The sequence below is a fragment of the Aulonocara stuartgranti genome (genome assembly GCF_965226115.1).
Source record: "Aulonocara stuartgranti genome assembly, chromosome: 11".
In the NCBI taxonomy this organism is placed as follows: Eukaryota; Metazoa; Chordata; class Actinopteri; order Cichliformes; family Cichlidae; genus Aulonocara; species Aulonocara stuartgranti.
The window spans coordinates 31646860-31666149 of NC_138947.1; the positions used below are offsets into that span (position 1 = coordinate 31646860).

Sequence of the window (19290 nt, forward strand, 5' to 3'; positions counted from 1 at the left end):
ACTTTGTAAGCATGCACATTGCCCTTTCTGTGGTCTTTGGAGGCTCCTCTCCAAAGACCACGGAAATTTTCAGGCTTTTAATTGTTAATGGTTTTTGAGATATAATTATGTTCAAAAATTGCAATTTCAATGTAAAATGAAAAAGCTTGAAAGTGGGCAGATTGAACTTCTAAAAAAAAAATAATCTAGAAAAGTATTTGGTATATGAAGATTTCATTACACTGTCAAACTTGGACACTAACCCTGTCCAACCCCCCAAAAATCACACCACTAAACAAGAGTATGTGAATGGCTGATAAGAAACTAAAAGTATCTCTTTAATTCTCATACTAATCACGTCATCTCAGCGTGGTTTTTAATCTGTTTATCCAGTGCTCTTATACATTGGTTTATTTACGGCATTTACTCTGGCACTTCACTACTGACTGGTGGAACTGAAGCTTAGGGCAGCATGGTGGTGAGGTGGTTTGAAACAGTTGCCTCACAGCAAGAAGGTACTGAGTTTAACTCCACCACCTGGCCAATTTCCACGACAGAACATTGTAACTTTTTTCTTACTGCATCAGTCCTCAAGAGATCAACACATTTTAAATAATTCATACAGGAATATGTTTCATGACTTTGTTTCTCATACACGTTTTATCTGGGGGTTTTTTCTCCAAATAAGTTAATATGTTTATTCATTGAAGGAGTTAACCCATCATTCACAGAGTCATTTTCATCGTCTCATTCGGCATTAAATATCTATTTAAAGGCTCCTACAAGTAGTAAATCTTGCTACTCCGGGTCTCTAAACTGTGAAAAAGATTACGTAATGACTAAACATAGAAAATCACAATAAATAAAGCCTATAATGCAAAACATATTTTCATGGGTTATGCACAAACCCATACAGCTTTCCATTATTCAGTGACCTAATTCCTGGGGAGGAAAAATAAATCTGATAACACATGTTCAAAATTGATCCTACCCTGTCATATTAAGGTTAAGGAGTTCCCTATAATAGCAATGTCCAAGTGCTAATGCTGGTTTATGCTAACTGTGAAGTACTGCACCACACAAGTTTATAATCAAAGGCAGGTTTTTATTTTAATCCAATATGTAGACATCATGGGAAAAATCTTCCATGCTAAAACAGTGGATAGAGGTAGAAGGGCACGTTTCTGAATCGATGAATGTTGAAATGCACAGGAAGTTGTTTTGCTTTTCCTTCTTTTTGTGGCTTTTTTTTTTCCATTTTATTTTTACATATGAACCATTTGTTTATTTCTACAGCAGATAGCAGTAATGAATATTGTCAGTCACTTGGCGGGCCACCAGAGCTAATCTAATGCCCATTTTCATAACGGAAGGAGATGTGATGATGTACTCACCTAGATCTACTGTTACGGAATGAGATCATTCATTATTCACAAAAAAACAAAAACAAAACATTTACGCACTAAAAAGTGGAATTAATTTTTACAAACGTGGGTACATTCCAATCCGAAATACTTATTCTGGTAAGAGATGCAGACTGGACCAATTGAAGCAAAAAATTATGTAACCAATTATTTTCCTTTCTTGCCACTGTAAAAAAAAAAAATGTTAATGACAAAACATCACATAAGTCTAACATTTCTTACAAAATGAGCTATTGGTCAGCAGTCATTAATTGTGTAAAGGTGCCAATTTGCCCCATCCCCAATGGCCACCCCAAGTGTTGCAGTTACAGAAAACTCTTACTGTGAAATCACAATTACATATTAGAAATGGTTTTGCGTTTTACTCGTCGCATATTTGGACCAGGCCAGTGGCCCTGTGATCACAAGTGCTCCCTAAGAGGATTATACTGTATGTGTACAGTTTTTTTTCCTTGTTATGTTCTGACAAATCTAATCTGTGAGCACAACAATCCCCCTCACTTCTCCAAAAGCAAAAACACACATTTCTTTACAGTATCTTTGAAACAGTTGCTCTGCATTTTGGGAGGGAGGTCACATTGTTGAGTCTACCTTAATAAGCACAAACTAGGCCTAGGATACCAAAGACAGCAGACATGCAGACTGTACTCATAAAAAGGCACACAGTATACTGTACATGAAGAAACACAGTACAAATGATTCAGGACATATGACCGGAACTAGAAAAGTACTAATATTATCTAAATCTAAAGGTCATTGGCAATAAATGAAATGTAGACCTTACAGTAGAACCTCATTAATCTGGACAAACATCTGGGGATGGACTTGCCTGTACTCATGGATTTGCTGCAAGAAAAAGAAGAACAGTGGACCGAGACTGATATGGGGTATAAGAGAAGGCGGTCAGGGCCCACCTGTTGCTTTTGCTTTCTTTCCAGTGAGCTGTTACAGAGAGGGTAACATGCAGACTGTGTTTTGTATATAGATATTTGTTTGTGCTGACTTAAGTCAGTTCTATTTCTTTGTAAATAACTTTTTGTGCACCTGGGATATGCATTTTAAAAGACAGCAAAACACTTTGAATGGCACGTGTACACACCCTTCATGTCAAAACACACCCTGACTGTGCAATCTAATCTGAAGCCAAAAGACTTAAAATGTGTAACAAGTGTACAGGCTAAACCATGTTTCACCTTCCCCATCTTTTTGCTGATGCTCATCCATGTGTGATAAATGAGGTTCCACCAAATAATAAAATTATTACAAAAACAAACAAAAAACTAAAACTAAGTCTTGTTGCTAGAGTAGAAATGTCAAATCTCTCCTTGTGCATGTTGCAAGTAATGCATTTGTAGATCCAGCTCCCGAGGAAGAGAGCACCCGCATATCATGCACTGGAGAAGCCGTTCAGGGGCAAAAGGCAAACGAGATCCAAGTTTGTGAGTTTCTGTCCGCGGGGCAAGTTGAGGTAGGGACAGGGTCTGTGGCATGTGTGGCCTCTCGCTCATGACCGCCTGTGGTGTGAAAAAAATATTTGGGTGTGGAGGTCTTGGAAGTGCACCAACTGCGACAGAGTGAAGAGGGTGAGGGCCAGGCAAAGCAAGAGGAGGGAGCGGAGCAAGTGGAGGTGAGAAAAAAGGAGAAGGCTGATTTATGATTATTTGAGTGCCTGTTACCATTGGTTGTTGCTGCAGCTCCGGTCCATTCCCTGGTTTGAGTTGCCCAGAAAGCAGGGTTTGAGGACCCACTGGGTTGTTTTGGAAGCCCCATACTGGTGTTCCCATGCCCTGTCCAAAACGATGAGGCTCGTACTGAATGGAAATGGGAACCTTCTGTGTTGCTGTCTGTACATTGGCCCAGCCAGATGACGCCTGCTTTTGCTGCAGCTGAAAATCTTGATTATTTACTAACTTCTCCGTGGAGTTTATAGTCTTTGGAATTCCTGGTGGTGTTTGTATGTCCCATAAGGTGCTGCTGGCCCCATGAGAGACGGGACTGGAAATTGGCATAGCACTGCTTTGGTCTATTTGAGCTGAGGTGGATGCACCTGCTAAGCCAGAAGCCCATGGCTTTTGCGGCTCACAGCCGTTCCATGGCTTCTCTGGCTGGCTAACAGTCGAAGGTATTAATTGAGGATTACTCAAGTCCCACACTCTGTCCTCCTTCTTAGGAGGTGTTGACGGCTCCTTTTGTGAGGACACTGGGATAACTGACCATCTTGGCAGCTGAAGCTCTTGCCCGAGCTTACTTGGTGAGCCCTGTGAATTTACTAGTGGAGTAGGCCTGACACTCCACAGAGCTGCTCCGTCTATGTAGGAGGAGGGAACAGAAAATTCGTGTTGCACAGAACTTGTGGAAGCTAGCACTGTAGAAGTGGGAGTGCTGCTCCAGGAAACAGGCTTGTGCTGCCTGTGCTGCACCATCTCGTTCACTGCTGACGGGCTGGATTTTTTTGGCACGGACACCAGGTGAGAGGCGGCAACAGAAGACGTGCCGTCTTTTGTGTGTGCCGAATCTAAACTCTGAACAGACGTGGAGCCTGACTGACTTATCAGAGGAATATCTGCCCAGGATGAACTTGTCCGATGGTGCTGCTGTAGCACTGAGCTGTCAAACTGTGTCTGCTGTGGGGCTCCATGTTGGTGCTGCGATGATGGAACAGGCATTACTTCCCCACCATCTACCTTCCACTGCACTGGCTGAGGGTGTAGCTCGGACAGCCACTGCTCCTTTTGCTGCCTGCTCTGTAAATCCATGCGAGATGCATGCATGGAAGATGGCGGCTGTACTGCCCTCCTGTGGAGCTCAGCGTCTCTCACTACCGAAACCGGATAAGAAAGCTGCTGAGGAGTAGTCATCCCTGAGCCTCCTAAAGGTCTAGAAAATCCCCACACTGGCCTCCCACCCCTCCTCCCCCGCCCCCTCATCCTAGAGCTCATTGGGAAAGAACTGTACTGGCTGAAACTCTGCCGCTTACGAGCGTGGATCTTCTGGTGTACCAGCAGGCTACTAAACCACGAAAAGGTTTTGTGACACTCTTCACAGCGATGAGGTCTCTCTCCTGTGTGGGTGTTCATGTGATCACGGAGCAGATAAGCTAACCCGAAGCTTTTGTCACACTGGTCACACTTGTGAGGTTTGTCACCGTTATGTGACAACATGTGGTGCTGCAGCTGGATCTCGTCGCTGTAGCCTTTGCGGCAGCTGGTGCAGCGGAAGGGTTTTTCCTGATGCAGCTTTTGATGCGTTCTCATGTTCTGCAGGAAGGCAAAGTCCTTCCCACAGTCTGAACATTTGTATGGCTTCTTGCCTGTGTGAATGATGAGATGCTGCTGTAAATAGCTACTGAATCTAAAGCCCTTGCCGCACACTTTACACTGGTAAGGCTTGTCCTTGGAATGTATGCGCATATGCAGTTCCAACACTGAACGGTGGCGGAAAGTTTTTCCGCACTCTGAACACTTGTATGACTTAACACTTATGCTTTCGCTTTTCCACTTCACCTGCACATTATCACTGGTTAATGGAGTGAATTGCTTTTTAGGTGGAGCAGCCAGTCTTTCTAAATACTGTGAAACAGACTTGTGGACACTTAAAAGATGCACATTTAAACTGGACTCGTCCCGATAAATGGACGGACAGTGTGGGCAGGTGTGTCCCTTATCCCAGTACTTGTTCACATCCTTTGGGAGTCGAGGTGATCTCTCCAGCTTTTCATACTCTGCTTCATGAATGAGCATGTGGGCTCTCAGGTTAGCTGGTGCACAGTATGTCTGGGGACAAAGGGGGCAGTTAAATGTGCGTTTTGGTTCCTCGCTCTGGTGTGCGTTCTCCTTTCCCGGCCCTCTTACCTCCTCCTGTTCGGCAGCAGGGGCCTGCTTACTGGTCTGTGCACTACAGGAGTTGGTTTCACGCAGTCTATGCTGGCGGCAGTGCGCCTTCATGTTCTGGGCAAAAGCAAATTTTTTCCCACATTCGGGGCAGCGGAAGGGCTTCTGCCCTGTGTGCAGATACTGATGCTGATGAAGGAGGCTGCTGTACTTGAAAGTCTTACCGCAGATGTTGCACAGGTGAGAGCGGCTGTTGTCGGTGTGCTTGCGACGATGGTCTTCCATGACGGAGTAGTGTTTAAAAACCATGCCGCATTCGGGGCATTCATAGGGCTTTAGGGCGGCGTGACACCTCTGGTGGAAGCGCAGGGCTGTAGTGTTTGGGAAAGTTTGACTGCACTCTTGGCACGTAAAGGCGCTCTCATGAGAGTGGGTCATCATGTGCTTAGTGACGGAGACCTTAAACTGGAAATCCTGGCGGCACAGGGGGCAGTGGTAAGGCTTTTCTACTGTATTGCTGCAGTTGTGGTCCCTCAGCTGGCTGACTGTGGAGAATATCCTCTCACACTCTGCGCACTGAAAAATGCCCTCCTCCATCGTTTGCACCTCCTTTTTTGGAGTGATGAGCTGCGGCTCCTCACTCTCCCTGTGTTCGTTTCGGTGTTTGATGAGGCTGCTGCGGTGCTGAAAGGTAAGGCCGCATTCTTTGCAGGTGAGGGGCGTGAGCTCATCCTCATGCGCGTGAAAGTGCCGGTGGAGGTTGAACGTCTCGCGGCGGGTGAACCTCTTCCCGCACTCTTTGCAGACCAAGCGGCACTTTTTCTGCTTAGCAGTCAAATCAGTATCCACTCCTCGGTCTGCCTCCTCATCGTCTTCAACCACATCCTCTATGCCGTCCACTTCGCCCACAAAATCCTTATTCTGTGGTTTAACTGCGCTCTTCTCCTCCACATGTGGCTCTTCTGCATTTGTGGCAATGTCACTGTCAACACGCTTGTCCTGCTGCACCTCTTCAGCATCCTCACAGACACTGTTGAGGTCTGCAAGAGAAAAAAAAACACAAAAACAACAGCACAGTAACAAGTTAAAAAACAAACAGTCTGACAAACTGCATGCAGCACCCTAGCATATGCATCATGAGCGTCTTTAACAAGCAGCGGTGCAGGGTTGATGCTTCGGAGTGCTGTGGTCAATAATGTCAGCAGAACTCACAGTGCAGAACAGAACCAGCAGTGAGAGCTACAGCTCAGGTTAGCCCCGGAGGCTAAAGCTAACGGTAAAATACATCAACAATGTTAGCATACCACACTTATCGTTTTCCTCCGCGTGCGTCTGTGCTTCTTTGCCGTCATCTTCAGTCTCGGACCAGTCGAATGGACGCTGGTCACTGCCACTGGCCTCGGCCATTTTTTCAGCCGCTCTCAGGTCCTCCGGTAAAATGCATGTCGTTTTGTCGGCTCCAGCACCGGACTCGACAGTAACCTCCGAATGGCTGGCAACACAACCGCCGCCGTCGCTGCCAACATCAGCTCTCTGCTCATCGTTGGGGCTACCCCCGGTTTTATTACACGTATTCTCATCTTTCTGCCGTGCACTGCACCCCGACTCCACCGCCTCGGTTTTCTCCCCACATGTTTCCACCTCCTCCTCGGCTATTTTCTGCCGTTTGGGAGACTTCGCTGGGTCTGCGGCGGCCATGTTTCACCCATGCACCCCCTTGTCCAGACCAGAGCACACAAGGATCATGCTAGTCAGGAATCAAATTTCCGGTCGAAACTTTCAAAATAAAACGGTAATTACGCTCAGCACGGTTCACTTCATCGTTTCGGTAAATATATTTTGAAACGTTAAATCACGCGTTTCCTCTTTACTACTGTTTTGGAGTTGTTTTTATAAACACTTGACAATTGTATCAAATCAGCTTAACTTTTCAACATTAGCCCTGATATTTTATTATTATTATTTTTATATGCGGTGACAAATCCACAAGTGATTGGCTGGGTTTATTTGGAGTCCATGTCTGTCTTTTATTAAGTTTAGTTACATTTCATCAGAACAGTAGCTATCTACAAAATATAGCCTGTGCAAAACTACTTAAGTGATGGCAATAATCTGTTTCTTTGCAACTATTTACAAATACATCCATGTCACTGCATGCAAGATTACCATAAATAGCTCCTACATACTTATGTATGCTTTTAAATTCAACCATAAACATAGGATTTTAAACCCAAAACATACTGTGATGTATTTGTCATGGTGTCTTTTTTGTTTTTAAATATATCCCAAAAAGTCTCGGTTCTTCTGAATACATCATTTTTGTCTCAAAACGCACTGAACAGAACACAGTCTAGCTTTATTGTCCAACCAAAGTTGGAAAATTATGTACCATAAAACTGTTGAAAAGCACAAGCATACATTAGCAGATAATTACAATGGCTGTATAGCTACAATATATGGTAATAACAGCAGGTTACAGGTACTTTATGACAACATGGTTAGTGTATCAGGAGAGCTGAGTCAGTACTGAACTAGTAAGAGCATCATTGAGCTTTGCAGCTCTGCTGCAAACCATGTACAGAGACATGCATATTGAACATCACTGCCTACAGTATGTCATTTTTCTGAGTTCTTAAAGTCCACGAGTGAAGTTGCCACTCAACAGAGTCACTGTTTTTAAGAGTCTTTTAGAACATGAGTATGTACACATGTCTGAGAAACCAATCTAATGTTAAGGCCACCTATGATCTCAAGTGTCTAATTTTCATATCTGCTTCAGTCCTGTCTGAATACAAACCTAAGTGCGAGATGGATCCAGAGTACGGCATAGCACTCCAAACAACTATTGTTACTGAAATACTGTCAGTAGAAAAAGAGCATCATTTGTTTGTCACATTTTGAAACATCAAATACAGATGGTATGCAGTTTATAGAGTTTCTGAATACATTCTCCTCAGCGCCGTCTCCTGCGTCTGTGGTCAACAGCTCTTCCTCGCCGTGGTCGCTGCATACTTCCATTTGTGTCTGTGGGTGGATCGGAGGAAAAAGTGCACTCGTGCATGTCCGGGGATGATGGTGCAGGTACAACAGCTACAGATGACTGGTTATTTGAATGCTGGCTGACCTGTGGTTGCTGCTGTATTTGTGTTTGATGTTGTTGTGACTGCTGTAGCTGTGACTGCTGTGGTGTTTCGATTTGCTGTTGTTGTGATTCTGTGTGCTGCAGCTGCTGCTGAACTGGCTGTGGCTGTAAGTGCTGCTGAGGTGTTTGTGATTGGTGCGCTTGTACACGATGTTGCTGTGGCTGTGGTTGCTGCTGGGCCTCAAGCACTCCTAAGAGCCTTTGCAAGAGGACATTGTTTTGTTGTAGACTGACTGCTAATGCCTCTTGTGAAGTGACAAGTGTTCTCATGTCCTGTCTGAAACCTTCGCCAAACTCCCGCAGACTCTTTTCTACCCGATTTCCAAGCTGAATTGCAGCTTCCCCCAACCCTCGTAGCTCATCTTCGAGCCAGGAACTCCGTAGAGGGGCTTCAAGAGGACCCTGCTGTGCTCCAAGGGATGGCTGAGGACTGCTGGGTTGCGGGCTACCATTGAGGAAAGGAGCACTGTAGAGAGGAGAAGGTGGCAGCCATCGTTCTGATGGAGGGGGTGGTCCTATTCCCAGACCAAGGCCTAATCCCAGTTTGTCCTCCATACTGTTCTCTACAGGTTCACACTCAGGTTCTCCTATGTCTCTGTCACGCTCAAGATTGTCCTCATCTTTCTCCAAACAATCTCTCTCTGATCCTTCCATTCCTACACCTGAAAATAAATTAGTTAATTTATTAATAAAAATGGACACAAGCATTGTTGAAATTAGTTGCATTTAAAAATCTAAAAAGAAACCCAGTTCTCAGACAACAGTTTACCTGTATCAGAGTCAGCGAAGCATGGAAAACTGGGCTTTGGTCTGGTGCTTTGCTTCTGTCTGGCTTGCTGAAGCCTGGGGCTTGGCTGAGAAGGACGCCCGAGCATTGAGGTCCCTCTGCTAGATGGCAGGTAACAGCTGCGGTGGCGGGCATCCGCCAGTCTGCCCCCATTGCGCCTCTTTAAGTCATCCCAGCGCTTCTTCACCTCTCTAAGGGTTCGCGGGACTCTGGAAACAGCATTTACTCTCTCCAGGATCCCTGCCCAGATGCGCTCTCTTTCACGTCGCCGGAGCCTCCCTGCCGGACCAAAGAGTTCTCCTTCGCACCGAGTAACTTCGGACACCAGCACTTCAAGCTCCGCTCCGCTGAAGCGACTCTTTCTTTTTCCTGCGCCGCCAGCAGCCAGTGCAGCTGACATAGCTCGGTCTGTCAAGAGAAAATTGAGAGGAAAGCCAAATGGGAAAGAAAAAAATAAATATATAAATATAAGTGTCAAGAGCTTTAGCAGTCTTATTTTAACTGTGCTAAACAACAACATGGGCAAGTACAACAACTCTTGGCAAACCTCTGAGCCCTGTGACATCAGAATTTTCTTCCATCACTAAAATGTAGCTACACATTTTCTAACAATAATAAAAAGTATTTTTTGCATAATCCAGATGATTTTGCTGACTAAGGGTGACAATAATTTCACAAGGATTTCCTTTAGGAGTAAGGCTGGTTTACAAAAAAGATAAAAAGAAAGAACTCCGTTTTCCATGTGCCATGCACATGTTTAGAATTACTCTAAACAGGTGCTCATCAGCAGGGCAAATCAACAGCATAAAAGCAAACAGACTCCTGTTTGTTGGAATTATAAAGATAGTTAATAAAAGTTGCCAAAATATAAAACAACTGCAGATAAAAAACAAAACAACGACCCAGTCTTCATCTGATCAACAGTAGCTTGTATTTTCTTTTTTTTTTTCTTTTTTTTTTGCTCTATTGCTCCAGTTCTTTTATATTTTTACAACTTTTAATCAATATCTTTATAATTCAGACCAATAGAGTGCCTCAGGAATCTCTGCTGTTACAAATATGCTTACTTTGTTCAATGGACAAAAGGTCATCTGAGGACATGCCAGGTGCCATGATGTTTGGATGCACCACCACAACGTTGAAGGGGAGTCCTCCGGGTAATCCGCTGCTCTGGTCGCAGCTGCCCTCCGAATCCTCATCCTCCCGGGGGAAGCCGTTCTCTGAGGCTCCCCCCCAAAGGGTCCCTCCGGAGACTCCACTTTGATGTGCATGGGAGGTGATTGCTCGTACAGCAGCCCCCCCTCCTCGTAGTACTCAGTCATGGATCAGACCTGATTTACAGCAGAACTGACTGGCGGGCCAATTCTGATACTGACAGCTTCTGCCCCATTAACAAAAGTTCAAAGCAGAGGTGAACCTACTGCTGAAGACAATACAACTCTTCTGTGTACACATAACTATCAACCTTTTAAGGGTACAGCTGCCACACACTAAAAGTGCGAGGGGGAGGTGGTTCTCAGGAAACGTAAAGTTAAAGCAGTCTTAAACCCGCTTTAGCACATTTATTAAAGCTGCTTAAATCATTGTTGTAGAGAGATACAAAATAACATTGTCTGATTGATCGCTAGCTCCAACCTCTAAAATCCATTTCTATCATTTCCACCAGTACTGACATGTTAATGCAAACCTAAGTGCAGTGTGTAAAACACCAGAAGAAGGCTGAGTGCTGTATCTAAACGTCCACTTGTTTAACACCGAGTCGAAACATCAGGGCAGAGGATCGCCTCCCAGGTCTGAAATCCATCAAAAAATGCTGCTTACAACTATGTCGAGAACCAGAACGGCTACGTTTGCTTTCCCCCTGTAATCTCCACGTCTGCGATATGTCGCATCGATGCGCATTTCTTTCTGCACCACATCCGCAATGGTTGCGCATTCCGCATACATTAGGTGCTGGTCTTGGGATGGAGCTAGTTGTTAAGCTAACAGGCTACCGCAGCTTCAGGTGGAGCGGCAGCTCTGTCGGAACTCCCACTGACAAGCTAGCCGACGCGATTGGAAAGCTGACGCTGTTGTGTTTCTTACCTCATGATAAGGGCACATGGGAGGCAAAAGCAAACCAAAACACAATCGGTGCAGCTGTTAGCTCAGCAGCCGACAAACAGACCGAGGACAGTCGCTTGTTGTTGACGTCATTGAAGGTGCAAGCTCAGGACCAATCAGCTGAAGAGCTATCAATTCATCCGTTTAACGATGATGGACAGGCACATCGCGATGTCACACAGTATACAGATGACTTGGAGGGTTTTTAATTTTACTTTTATTAATAAAACGTCTCTGTTGTTTTCTGCTTTGTGTCGTTCATGATATTTTTATAAACTCCCGAAAACTCTCAGTTCTGAAAGTACGAACAGTTTTATATATTACACTTTGTTATTGTGATTGCCCTTTCTATTTTGTTTTAAGCTATTTTGTTTTCTCCTGCCACTTCATTAGGTTAACCTGTTCACCTTCTGATTAACGCACATGTCAAATTAGCCAATCACATAGCAGCAACTCAGTGTATTTAAGCAGGGACGTGCAGAGGGGGGGGGGCTAGAGGGGCTTCAGCACCCGCCCCTTTCCTGATGAGTGCCCAAAGTGCCCTTTTGTTGAGGCAACTTTAAAAAAAATTTTATTTATTTATTTATTTTTTTTATGTGTGTGTGCGTGCGGAGTCCTGTCTGTGCCCCTCAACAATAATATTTAACTATTAATCATAGTTTTGCTAAATAGTCAACGGTGCAATAGACTCAATACTTGAAATGTGCAATTCACTTGTATTTTTATTTTTATTCCTATTTATTCTATTTATCCCCTTCGTATATTTTATTTATATTGTCTCTGTATTTATATATATGTGTGTGTGTGTATATATATATATATATATATATATATATATATATATATATATATATATATATATATATATATATATATATATATATATATATATATGACACTGGTGAGTGTCAGCACCACAGTCCAGGATGAGACAACGAACATCCAAGAATACATTGGGAAGATGGCCCCAACTGACCGAGTGCTCAGTGAATACCTCAGGCAGCAGAAACCCAAGAAAGAGGAGGGAGACGAGGAACCATCATGGAAGGACAGAGCCCTGCACGGTATGTACCACCGGCAGATAGAGGAGGTGGCTGATATCCAGAAATCCTACCAGTGGCTGGACAAAGCTGGACTGAAAGACAGCACAGAGGCACTAATCATGGCAGCACAAGAACAAGCTCTGAGCACAAGATCCATAGAGGCTGGGGTCTATCACACCAGGCAAGACCCCAGGTGCAGGCTGTGTAAAGATGCCCCAGAGACAATCCAGCACATAACAGCAGGGTGCAAGATGCTAGCAGGCAAGGCATACATGGAACGCCATAACCAAGTGGCCGGCATAGTGTACAGGAACATCTGTGCGGAGTATAACCTGGAAGTCCCGAGGTCAAAATGGGAGATGCCCCCAAGGGTGGTGGAGAATGACCGAGCTAAGATCCTGTGGGACTTCCAGATACAGACGGACAAAATGGTGGTGGCTAACCAACCGGACATAGTGGTGGTAGACAAACAGAAGAAGACGGCCGTAGTGATCGATGTAGCGGTTCCGAATGACAGCAATATCAGGAAGAAGGAACACGAGAAGCTGGAGAAATACCAAGGGCTCAGAGAAGAGCTCGAGAGGATGTGGAGGGTGAAGGTAACGGTGGTCCCCGTGGTAATCGGAGCACTAGGTGCGGTGACTCCCAAGATAGGCGAGTGGCTCCAGCAGATCCCGGGAACAACATCGGAGATCTCTGTCCAGAAGAGCGCAGTCCTGGGAACAGCTAAGATACTGCGCAGGACCCTCAAGCTCCCAGGCCTCTGGTAGAGGACCCGAGCTTGAAGGATAAACCGCCCGCAGGGGCGTGCTGGGTGTTATATATATATATATATATATATATATATATATATATATATATATATATATATATATATATATATATATATATATATATATAATATTCTGTAACTCTGTAACTTCTGTCGGTGCTGTGCTTTTTTGGAAATCGAATTTCCCAGAGGAACCCACCCGAGGGATTAATAAAGTTCTATCTAATCTAATCTAATCTAAAAGGATCTGGCTTGCATCAGTCACATGATCACATTTAACCAATGATCGCCCTCGACGGCAGAACGCGCTGGTTACGAGCCGGGAACGAGCTCACAAAGAGCACGCGCATTTTTTGCGGTCCGGAGCTGTAGGAGAAACACAAGTTAACTCAGAGACACAGACTGATGCGACAAACCCAGTAAGTAGGTGTACAGCGTACACTGTAGTGTGTAGCACCCAGGAGTATTAGCTTATTACGTACACGTTGGTAAGCTGTCTTGTTGCAACTGACGAACTGAAACAAACGAGCGTGCTGTGTGTGCAACAGCGCGACAAACATTACCTGTCCTTTTATTAACTGCACAAGTAGTGCTGGTCATAGCTGCTGGCTACCTGTGTAAGGCTGTCATGGGTCTGTAGCTCTGTCACCGTTTTAGGGAACATATTTAGTTTTAAAGTAAGTTTCCGGGCTTTTCCTGCCTTTCTGGAGGGATTATATTTCACTAAAAAACGATCTAATATGCATGTCCACATAATAATAATTATAATTATAATATATTAAAAAACACACGCTGTATTTTAAAGAACATACATTAAGAAGCAGATTATATTAGATTTATATTTTAAATAAGACAAAAGTTGGATTTTACAGCAGTAAAATGATTGTATCTCTACAGTTTAAAAATGTAATAAGCTTTGCCCTGCACAGAGTGGATAGTGAAACAAATGGAATCATCATAAATACATTATTTCATATTTATTACTTCCCCCTCCTCTTTGCTTTATTATTGTAGCTCTAGTAATAAATAATAATGTAAGGATGCCCATAGTATATACAGTATTCTGAAGAAGGTCTAAAATGTCACTGTGCGTGCATGTGTGTGTTTTATTTAGCTGGATTTAAAAAAATATTACTCATGATATAACATTGTGCAGACATGGCTGGTAAGGACATGAGGAGGAAACAGTAGGAGCTGTATGAGGCTACTAAAGGCAGTGCTATAACATTTTTCTGTCATCATTTTATTATAGATTAAGTGCAAGAGTTGTTAGGTGTGGATAATTAGATTATAGTTTATTGCAATAGCAAGTTGTGCCTTGTTCTCAGATAGACAGCAAGTGGAGAGTGATATATGAAATGATGGGAAGGAAGGAAGAAGAGAAGCAAAGAGTGATTCACAGGCAGAGCCGAGTTTATGTCACAGTTTTTCGTTGCCTTATGGTTCCAAGCGCTGTCACCAATCTTTGCATTTTGTTATTATCTCATGACACTTGTTTAATCAGCTACCATCTCTCCTGTGGACTTTTTAATGTCTACAGTCTCAGATCAACACAGCCCTGCCCTTCCCATATTAGATTCTTGATGAATGTGTGTTGTTGTTATTCAGCATGGTTCAATGTGCCCCTTTTTAACTTTGAGCACCCGCCCCTTTAAACCTCTCTGCACGTCCCTGTATTTAAGCATGTAAGACATGGTTAAGACGACCTGCTGAAGTTCAAACTTAGTATCAGAAGAAAGGTCAAAGTTACTTTGACCGTGGCATACGTGTTGGTGTCAAACAGGTTAGACCTAGTTTTCACAGACATACTGGGATCTGCAGGATTTTTCTGCATATCCATCTCTAGGATTTACAGAGAATAGTCAAAAAGAAGAAAATATTCAATGAGCAGCAGTGTCCTATTGATGTCAGAGGAAACAGGAGAACAGCCAGAATCAAATAACCAGTCATTTCAACCAAGATATGCAGAAGAGCATTTCTGAATGCACATGTTGAATGCACATGAATAGCAGAAAACCACCCCAGGTCCCATTAGGGGTCTTAATACCAGCTGAGCATTGTTTAAACACCACAGCCTGCCTTTATGGCCACAGTACACCTGACTTCTGATAGCTTCTTCCACCAGTATCACAAACCATGTCACAAACTTCAAATCATGTGAAATTGTTTTCTTCTACATGACAGTGAGTTCACTGTACTCAAATGATCAACACAGTCACCAGATCTCAATGAAGTAGAGCACCTTTGGGGAAAGGAAGATTCACATCATGGATGTGCAGCTGACTAATCTGTTTCATGCTATCATGAACCAAAACCTCTGAGGAATATTTCCTAGGCAAAATGCTGGTCCAACTTAACACAAGCAACGTGTACATAACAAGTGGCATTTTAAGTTTCTCTATAAAAACATGTTAAATGGCCTGATTGGTCATGAGGAGGATGGAGCTGTTAAGGAAAGTAAATGTTGTTTTTTTTAATAAAAAAAAAACAAAACCTAAGGAGGATTTTAAAAGCTGTCAGGTGAAATTACTGTAAAAGCTTCACTGGACTGTGAGTGTCAAAAGCCTTCAGCCTGAGTGTGTTGTTTACTGGGAGGAGTTAACTAATGCTATTATGCCAAGGAAGCAAAAAAGCACCTGAAAACCAAATGGCTATTATCAGAAAAATGTTGCCTACTGTAAAGCATTGGCTTTAAATCAAAGAATGCAAGAATCTGTGTTGGATTGTGTGAACATGTCTGATGACAGGAAGAAGTTATGTTGTGTTAGCAGAGCGGGGGGGGGGGGGACAAAGAAAGAAAGAAGAGGGGAAAAAACCCACCAAAACTTTACATGTCATGCTAAAAACTGTTGTATAAGTCACACTCATGCGCTGAACTTTAACATGTTGACTTGTTCTTGGTTTCTTTGTTGGGCACAAAAAGGTTTTTAAAAAGTATGATTAACTACAAACTTAATAAAATTAGGCAAAATTAAATAGGTTGTAGTAAATATTTCTCCAGTAATTTGTACATAGTGTGTCAGCGAAAACCGTCATTGAAGTGATCTTAAAAGTGCTCATGTAGGATAAAACATAACATGTTGCAGAGTGACAATTTAGCAAGATGTGATAAGTAAAAGGAAAAATATATATATATATATTTTATCTTTAAACATGCTGCTGTTTCCCAGGTGGGCTAATATTTAATCAGTGTGCATGGCACATGGAAAAATACGTGGGAGCATGACTGAGATAAAGAGCTGTGAAGCTGGGCTGCACATCTGTATATAAGGCTGCTGCACACTCCTCTGCTATGTGTAGACTTGCAGGCACAGAAAACAAACATGAAGTACTTCATTCTCCTTGCCCTGTTTGCTGCAGCATGTAAGTCTTTGCACAAAATTTCTCGATTTGATCATTTGAACAGAGAGTTTAACACTGGAACTCTCCTTCTGTATTGCAGATGCTGCTCCCATTGACGATGACAAGATCATTGGAGGCTATGAGTGCACAAAGAACTCTGTGCCCTACATGGTTTCTCTGAACGTTGGCTATCACTTCTGTGGAGGCTCCCTGATCTCCAGCTCCTGGGTCGTGTCTGCTGCTCACTGCTACCAGTCGTAAGTACAGAGAGCATTCATCAAATTAATCTAATGAAAAAATGCACGCAGGGCTGCTAACCCCTCTAAAAGGGCATACTAACCAAACAAGTAGACACTTTACTTGAATACATTCCTCTTCTGGCTCTCCCTGCAGAAGCATCCAGTTGCGCCTTGGTGAGCACAACATTGCTGTCAATGAGGGCACTGAGCAGTTCATCAGCTCTTCCAGGGTCATTCGTCACCAAAGCTACAACAGCTACAACCTGGATAACGACATCATGCTGATCAAGCTGAAGACCCCCGCCACCCTGAACAGCTACGTCAAGACCGTGTCCCTGCCCTCTGGCTGTGCCAGTGCCGGCACCTCCTGTCTGATCTCTGGATGGGGCAACACCAGCACCAGTGGAAGTGAGTCAAAGTCACACATTCAGAAAAAAAAGTGTAAATGTTGATGTATGAGTTGTATAACTTTTAACTTTTTTCCCGCCCCTTCTAGGCAACTACCCTGACCGTCTGATGTGCCTGAATGCCCCCATCCTGAGTGACACAGACTGCAGGAACTCCTATCCTGGAGAGATCACCAACAACATGTTCTGTGCTGGATTCCTTGAGGGAGGCAAGGACTCCTGCCAGGTATGAGCTAAAGCCATCCTGACTGTTTTAGGACAAACCAAACTTCAGAACACCTCTGCTCACACTTGTCTTTTCTGTGCCTCAGGGTGACTCCGGTGGCCCCGTCGTGTGCAATGGCCGGCTGCAGGGTATTGTGTCCTGGGGTTACGGCTGTGCTCAGAGGAACAGGCCTGGAGTCTACACCAAGGTCTGCAACTACAACAGCTGGATCAACAACACCATGGCTAACAACTAAATGAAACTACAGTTTTCTAACTAAAGTTTCTTGTATAATTAACTATGAAATCTGATTCAAATAAATAAATAGTCAACATCATTTCATGTTGTTCCTTGTTTTGTGCTGTTGGGTAAATCATGACAAGAATCATCAGTAAAGCAGATAAATCATAATCACACATGTTGTTAACAATTAGCATAAGACAGTGGTTCAAAAATGAAAATTATATTTTTTTTTAGTATTTAAGATTTAATTAAGTTCTTTTTAACTACTTTACATTTAAGACCACAGCGAGCTGCATAGATTGATTACTTTATAAATAAAATTGTAATTTTTCATTCATCACTTAGTGGTAATGCATTAATTAACCTTATAAACATTAATATTTGTTTTGGTCAATGACTCTATAAAAGTTTTCTAAAGTCATTGGTTTTAATTCAGCAGTGTGTATACATTTTATAGAAAACAATAATTTTATGTTTAAATTGAAGTCACAGTCTTACACTCTTGGTCTGTAAGTCTGGAATTTTTTTCATAAACAGATAATAAAAACAAATTATCCAAAGAGATCCACAGGCAGCACAGTATATATATATACACATCACACATCACATACATCACATACCCAATGCAAAGCTTCTTCAAGCTGCTGCCGTCGGGGAGGAGACTGCGGAGTCTCCAGGCCAGGACCAGCAGGCTGAAGGACAGCTTCATCCATCAGGCTGTCAGGAAGCTTAACTCCCTCCCGATTCTGCCCCCTCTCCCCTCTCTCCTCCACGGTCTCACTGAACTCTGTCACACACACACACACACACACACACACACACACACACACACACACACACACACACTCTCTGACTCACTCACTGGCCTGCACCAGTTACCAGTCACTTTGTGGAGCATTGGACTGCCATTACCTCATAAGACTTTGTTGTTACACTTTCTCTTACCGTACATTACTAAATCTCCATTTGCACTATTTGCCTATTTGCACTACTCTGCCTGGTTTACACTCAATGTCACTTACCCATTATATTGTATATTGTATAGCTTTCTTGTTATATGTAAAATTGTATTTATTTAAATTTTTACTTTTTAATTATTTTACTTGCATTTTTAATCACTTTTATATTTAAATATATTTAAATGTTCATTTGCTATTTATCTAGGGATTGAGAGTAACGCAATTTCTATTCTCTGTATGTCCTGTACATGTGGCAGAATCGACAAATAAAGTTGACTTTGACTTTGACACATACTGGTGAATTAAGTATGCTCAAGCTCTTTAATCAAACTTGTATTGTTTCCACTAAAATATAATTATTGTCGTTATCCATGAGTTTTCAACTTCAAAGTTTTACAAAAATGCAGAAAAAAAATAGTAAAGCACATTATTATTGTTTTATTGAGATTCCACATTACACTCATTTACTTGTACTTCTGAACAGAAAACGTGTTTTTGTGGTTCAATGTGATGCTTGGTTTATTTGTGCGGGGTCAAATTTGATACAATGTGTGAAAATAGGAGTTAAATTAAATATTTTCCTATTAAATAATAAAATAATTAAAAAAATGTAAACCTTTTTTTGACAGTTTTTAAAAAAAAATTTTTATGTTTTCTTATCTTTATGGCAGGTGTTTAGTCTAATACATTTGTTTAGCACTATACTTGTCTCTCACTTACTGTATCTTCTTTGTGAAGAGACACTAAGAGTATAAGAGTATTATTTACAAAGCTATGCTTGGATTGCTGCCTCCTTATATTTGTACTTTGGTCAC

The 19290-nt window shown here is 42.7% G+C and overlaps 4 protein-coding genes and 1 long non-coding RNA gene across 6 annotated transcripts in view; 2 read left to right on the forward strand and 3 right to left on the reverse strand.

Moving 5' to 3' along the window:
• Nucleotides 1–19290, forward strand: part of LOC309717043 (sialic acid-binding Ig-like lectin 14) — a 287651-nt gene that overhangs the window by 92194 nt on the left and 176167 nt on the right. The gene's annotated exons all lie outside the window — the stretch shown is intronic.
• The window catches only part of LOC309717046, a 104997-nt gene that overhangs the window by 64720 nt on the left and 20987 nt on the right, over nucleotides 1–19290 (reverse strand). The gene's annotated exons all lie outside the window — the stretch shown is intronic.
• On the reverse strand, nucleotides 1064–7005 carry LOC309717147 (uncharacterized protein). Of its 2 annotated transcripts, XM_082551469.1 has the most exons (3): nucleotides 6538–7005; nucleotides 3080–6273; nucleotides 1064–2917 (listed from the first exon to the last, which is right to left on the reverse strand). In XM_082551469.1, the coding sequence occupies exons 1-3, from the start codon at nucleotides 6929–6931 to the stop codon at nucleotides 2717–2719; spliced, it is 3789 nt and encodes a 1262-aa protein (XP_082407595.1). In that variant the 5' UTR covers nucleotides 6932–7005; the 3' UTR covers nucleotides 1064–2716. The 2 variants fall into 2 exon arrangements, with proteins under 2 accessions (XP_082407595.1, XP_082407594.1); XM_082551468.1 differs by having other exon boundaries at nucleotides 1064–6273; nucleotides 6538–7004.
• LOC309717340 (uncharacterized protein) lies at nucleotides 7236–11790 on the reverse strand. The gene is given in 5 exon segments (XM_082551851.1): nucleotides 7236–9037; nucleotides 9145–9570; nucleotides 10230–10397; nucleotides 10400–10543; nucleotides 11248–11790. Coding segments are annotated over 4 exon segments (1530 nt in total). The 5' UTR covers nucleotides 10485–10543; nucleotides 11248–11790; the 3' UTR covers nucleotides 7236–8186.
• prss1 (serine protease 1) lies at nucleotides 16334–17610 on the forward strand. The gene is made up of 5 exons (XM_082552347.1): nucleotides 16334–16443; nucleotides 16523–16679; nucleotides 16816–17069; nucleotides 17158–17294; nucleotides 17380–17610. The coding sequence occupies exons 1-5, from the start codon at nucleotides 16404–16406 to the stop codon at nucleotides 17527–17529; spliced, it is 738 nt and encodes a 245-aa protein (XP_082408473.1). The 5' UTR covers nucleotides 16334–16403; the 3' UTR covers nucleotides 17530–17610.

What these genes read in the sequence shown, in the direction of transcription:
- LOC309717147 (XM_082551468.1), bottom strand. Translation starts at nt 6,931, where the DNA reads ATGGCCGCCGCAGACCCAGCGAAGTCTCCCAAACGGCAGAAAATAGCC. An exon ending in GGAGGAAAACGATAAGTGTG is followed by an intron (nt 6,274 to 6,537) that starts GTATGCTAACAT and finishes TTTCTCTTGCAG; the next exon opens with ACCTCAACAGTGTCTGTGAG.
- prss1 (XM_082552347.1), top strand. Translation starts at nt 16,404, where the DNA reads ATGAAGTACTTCATTCTCCTTGCCCTGTTTGCTGCAGCAT. An exon ending in GCTGCTCACTGCTACCAGTC is followed by an intron (nt 16,680 to 16,815) that starts GTAAGTACAGAG and finishes CTCTCCCTGCAG; the next exon opens with AAGCATCCAGTTGCGCCTTG. An exon ending in CAACACCAGCACCAGTGGAA is followed by an intron (nt 17,070 to 17,157) that starts GTGAGTCAAAGT and finishes CGCCCCTTCTAG; the next exon opens with GCAACTACCCTGACCGTCTG.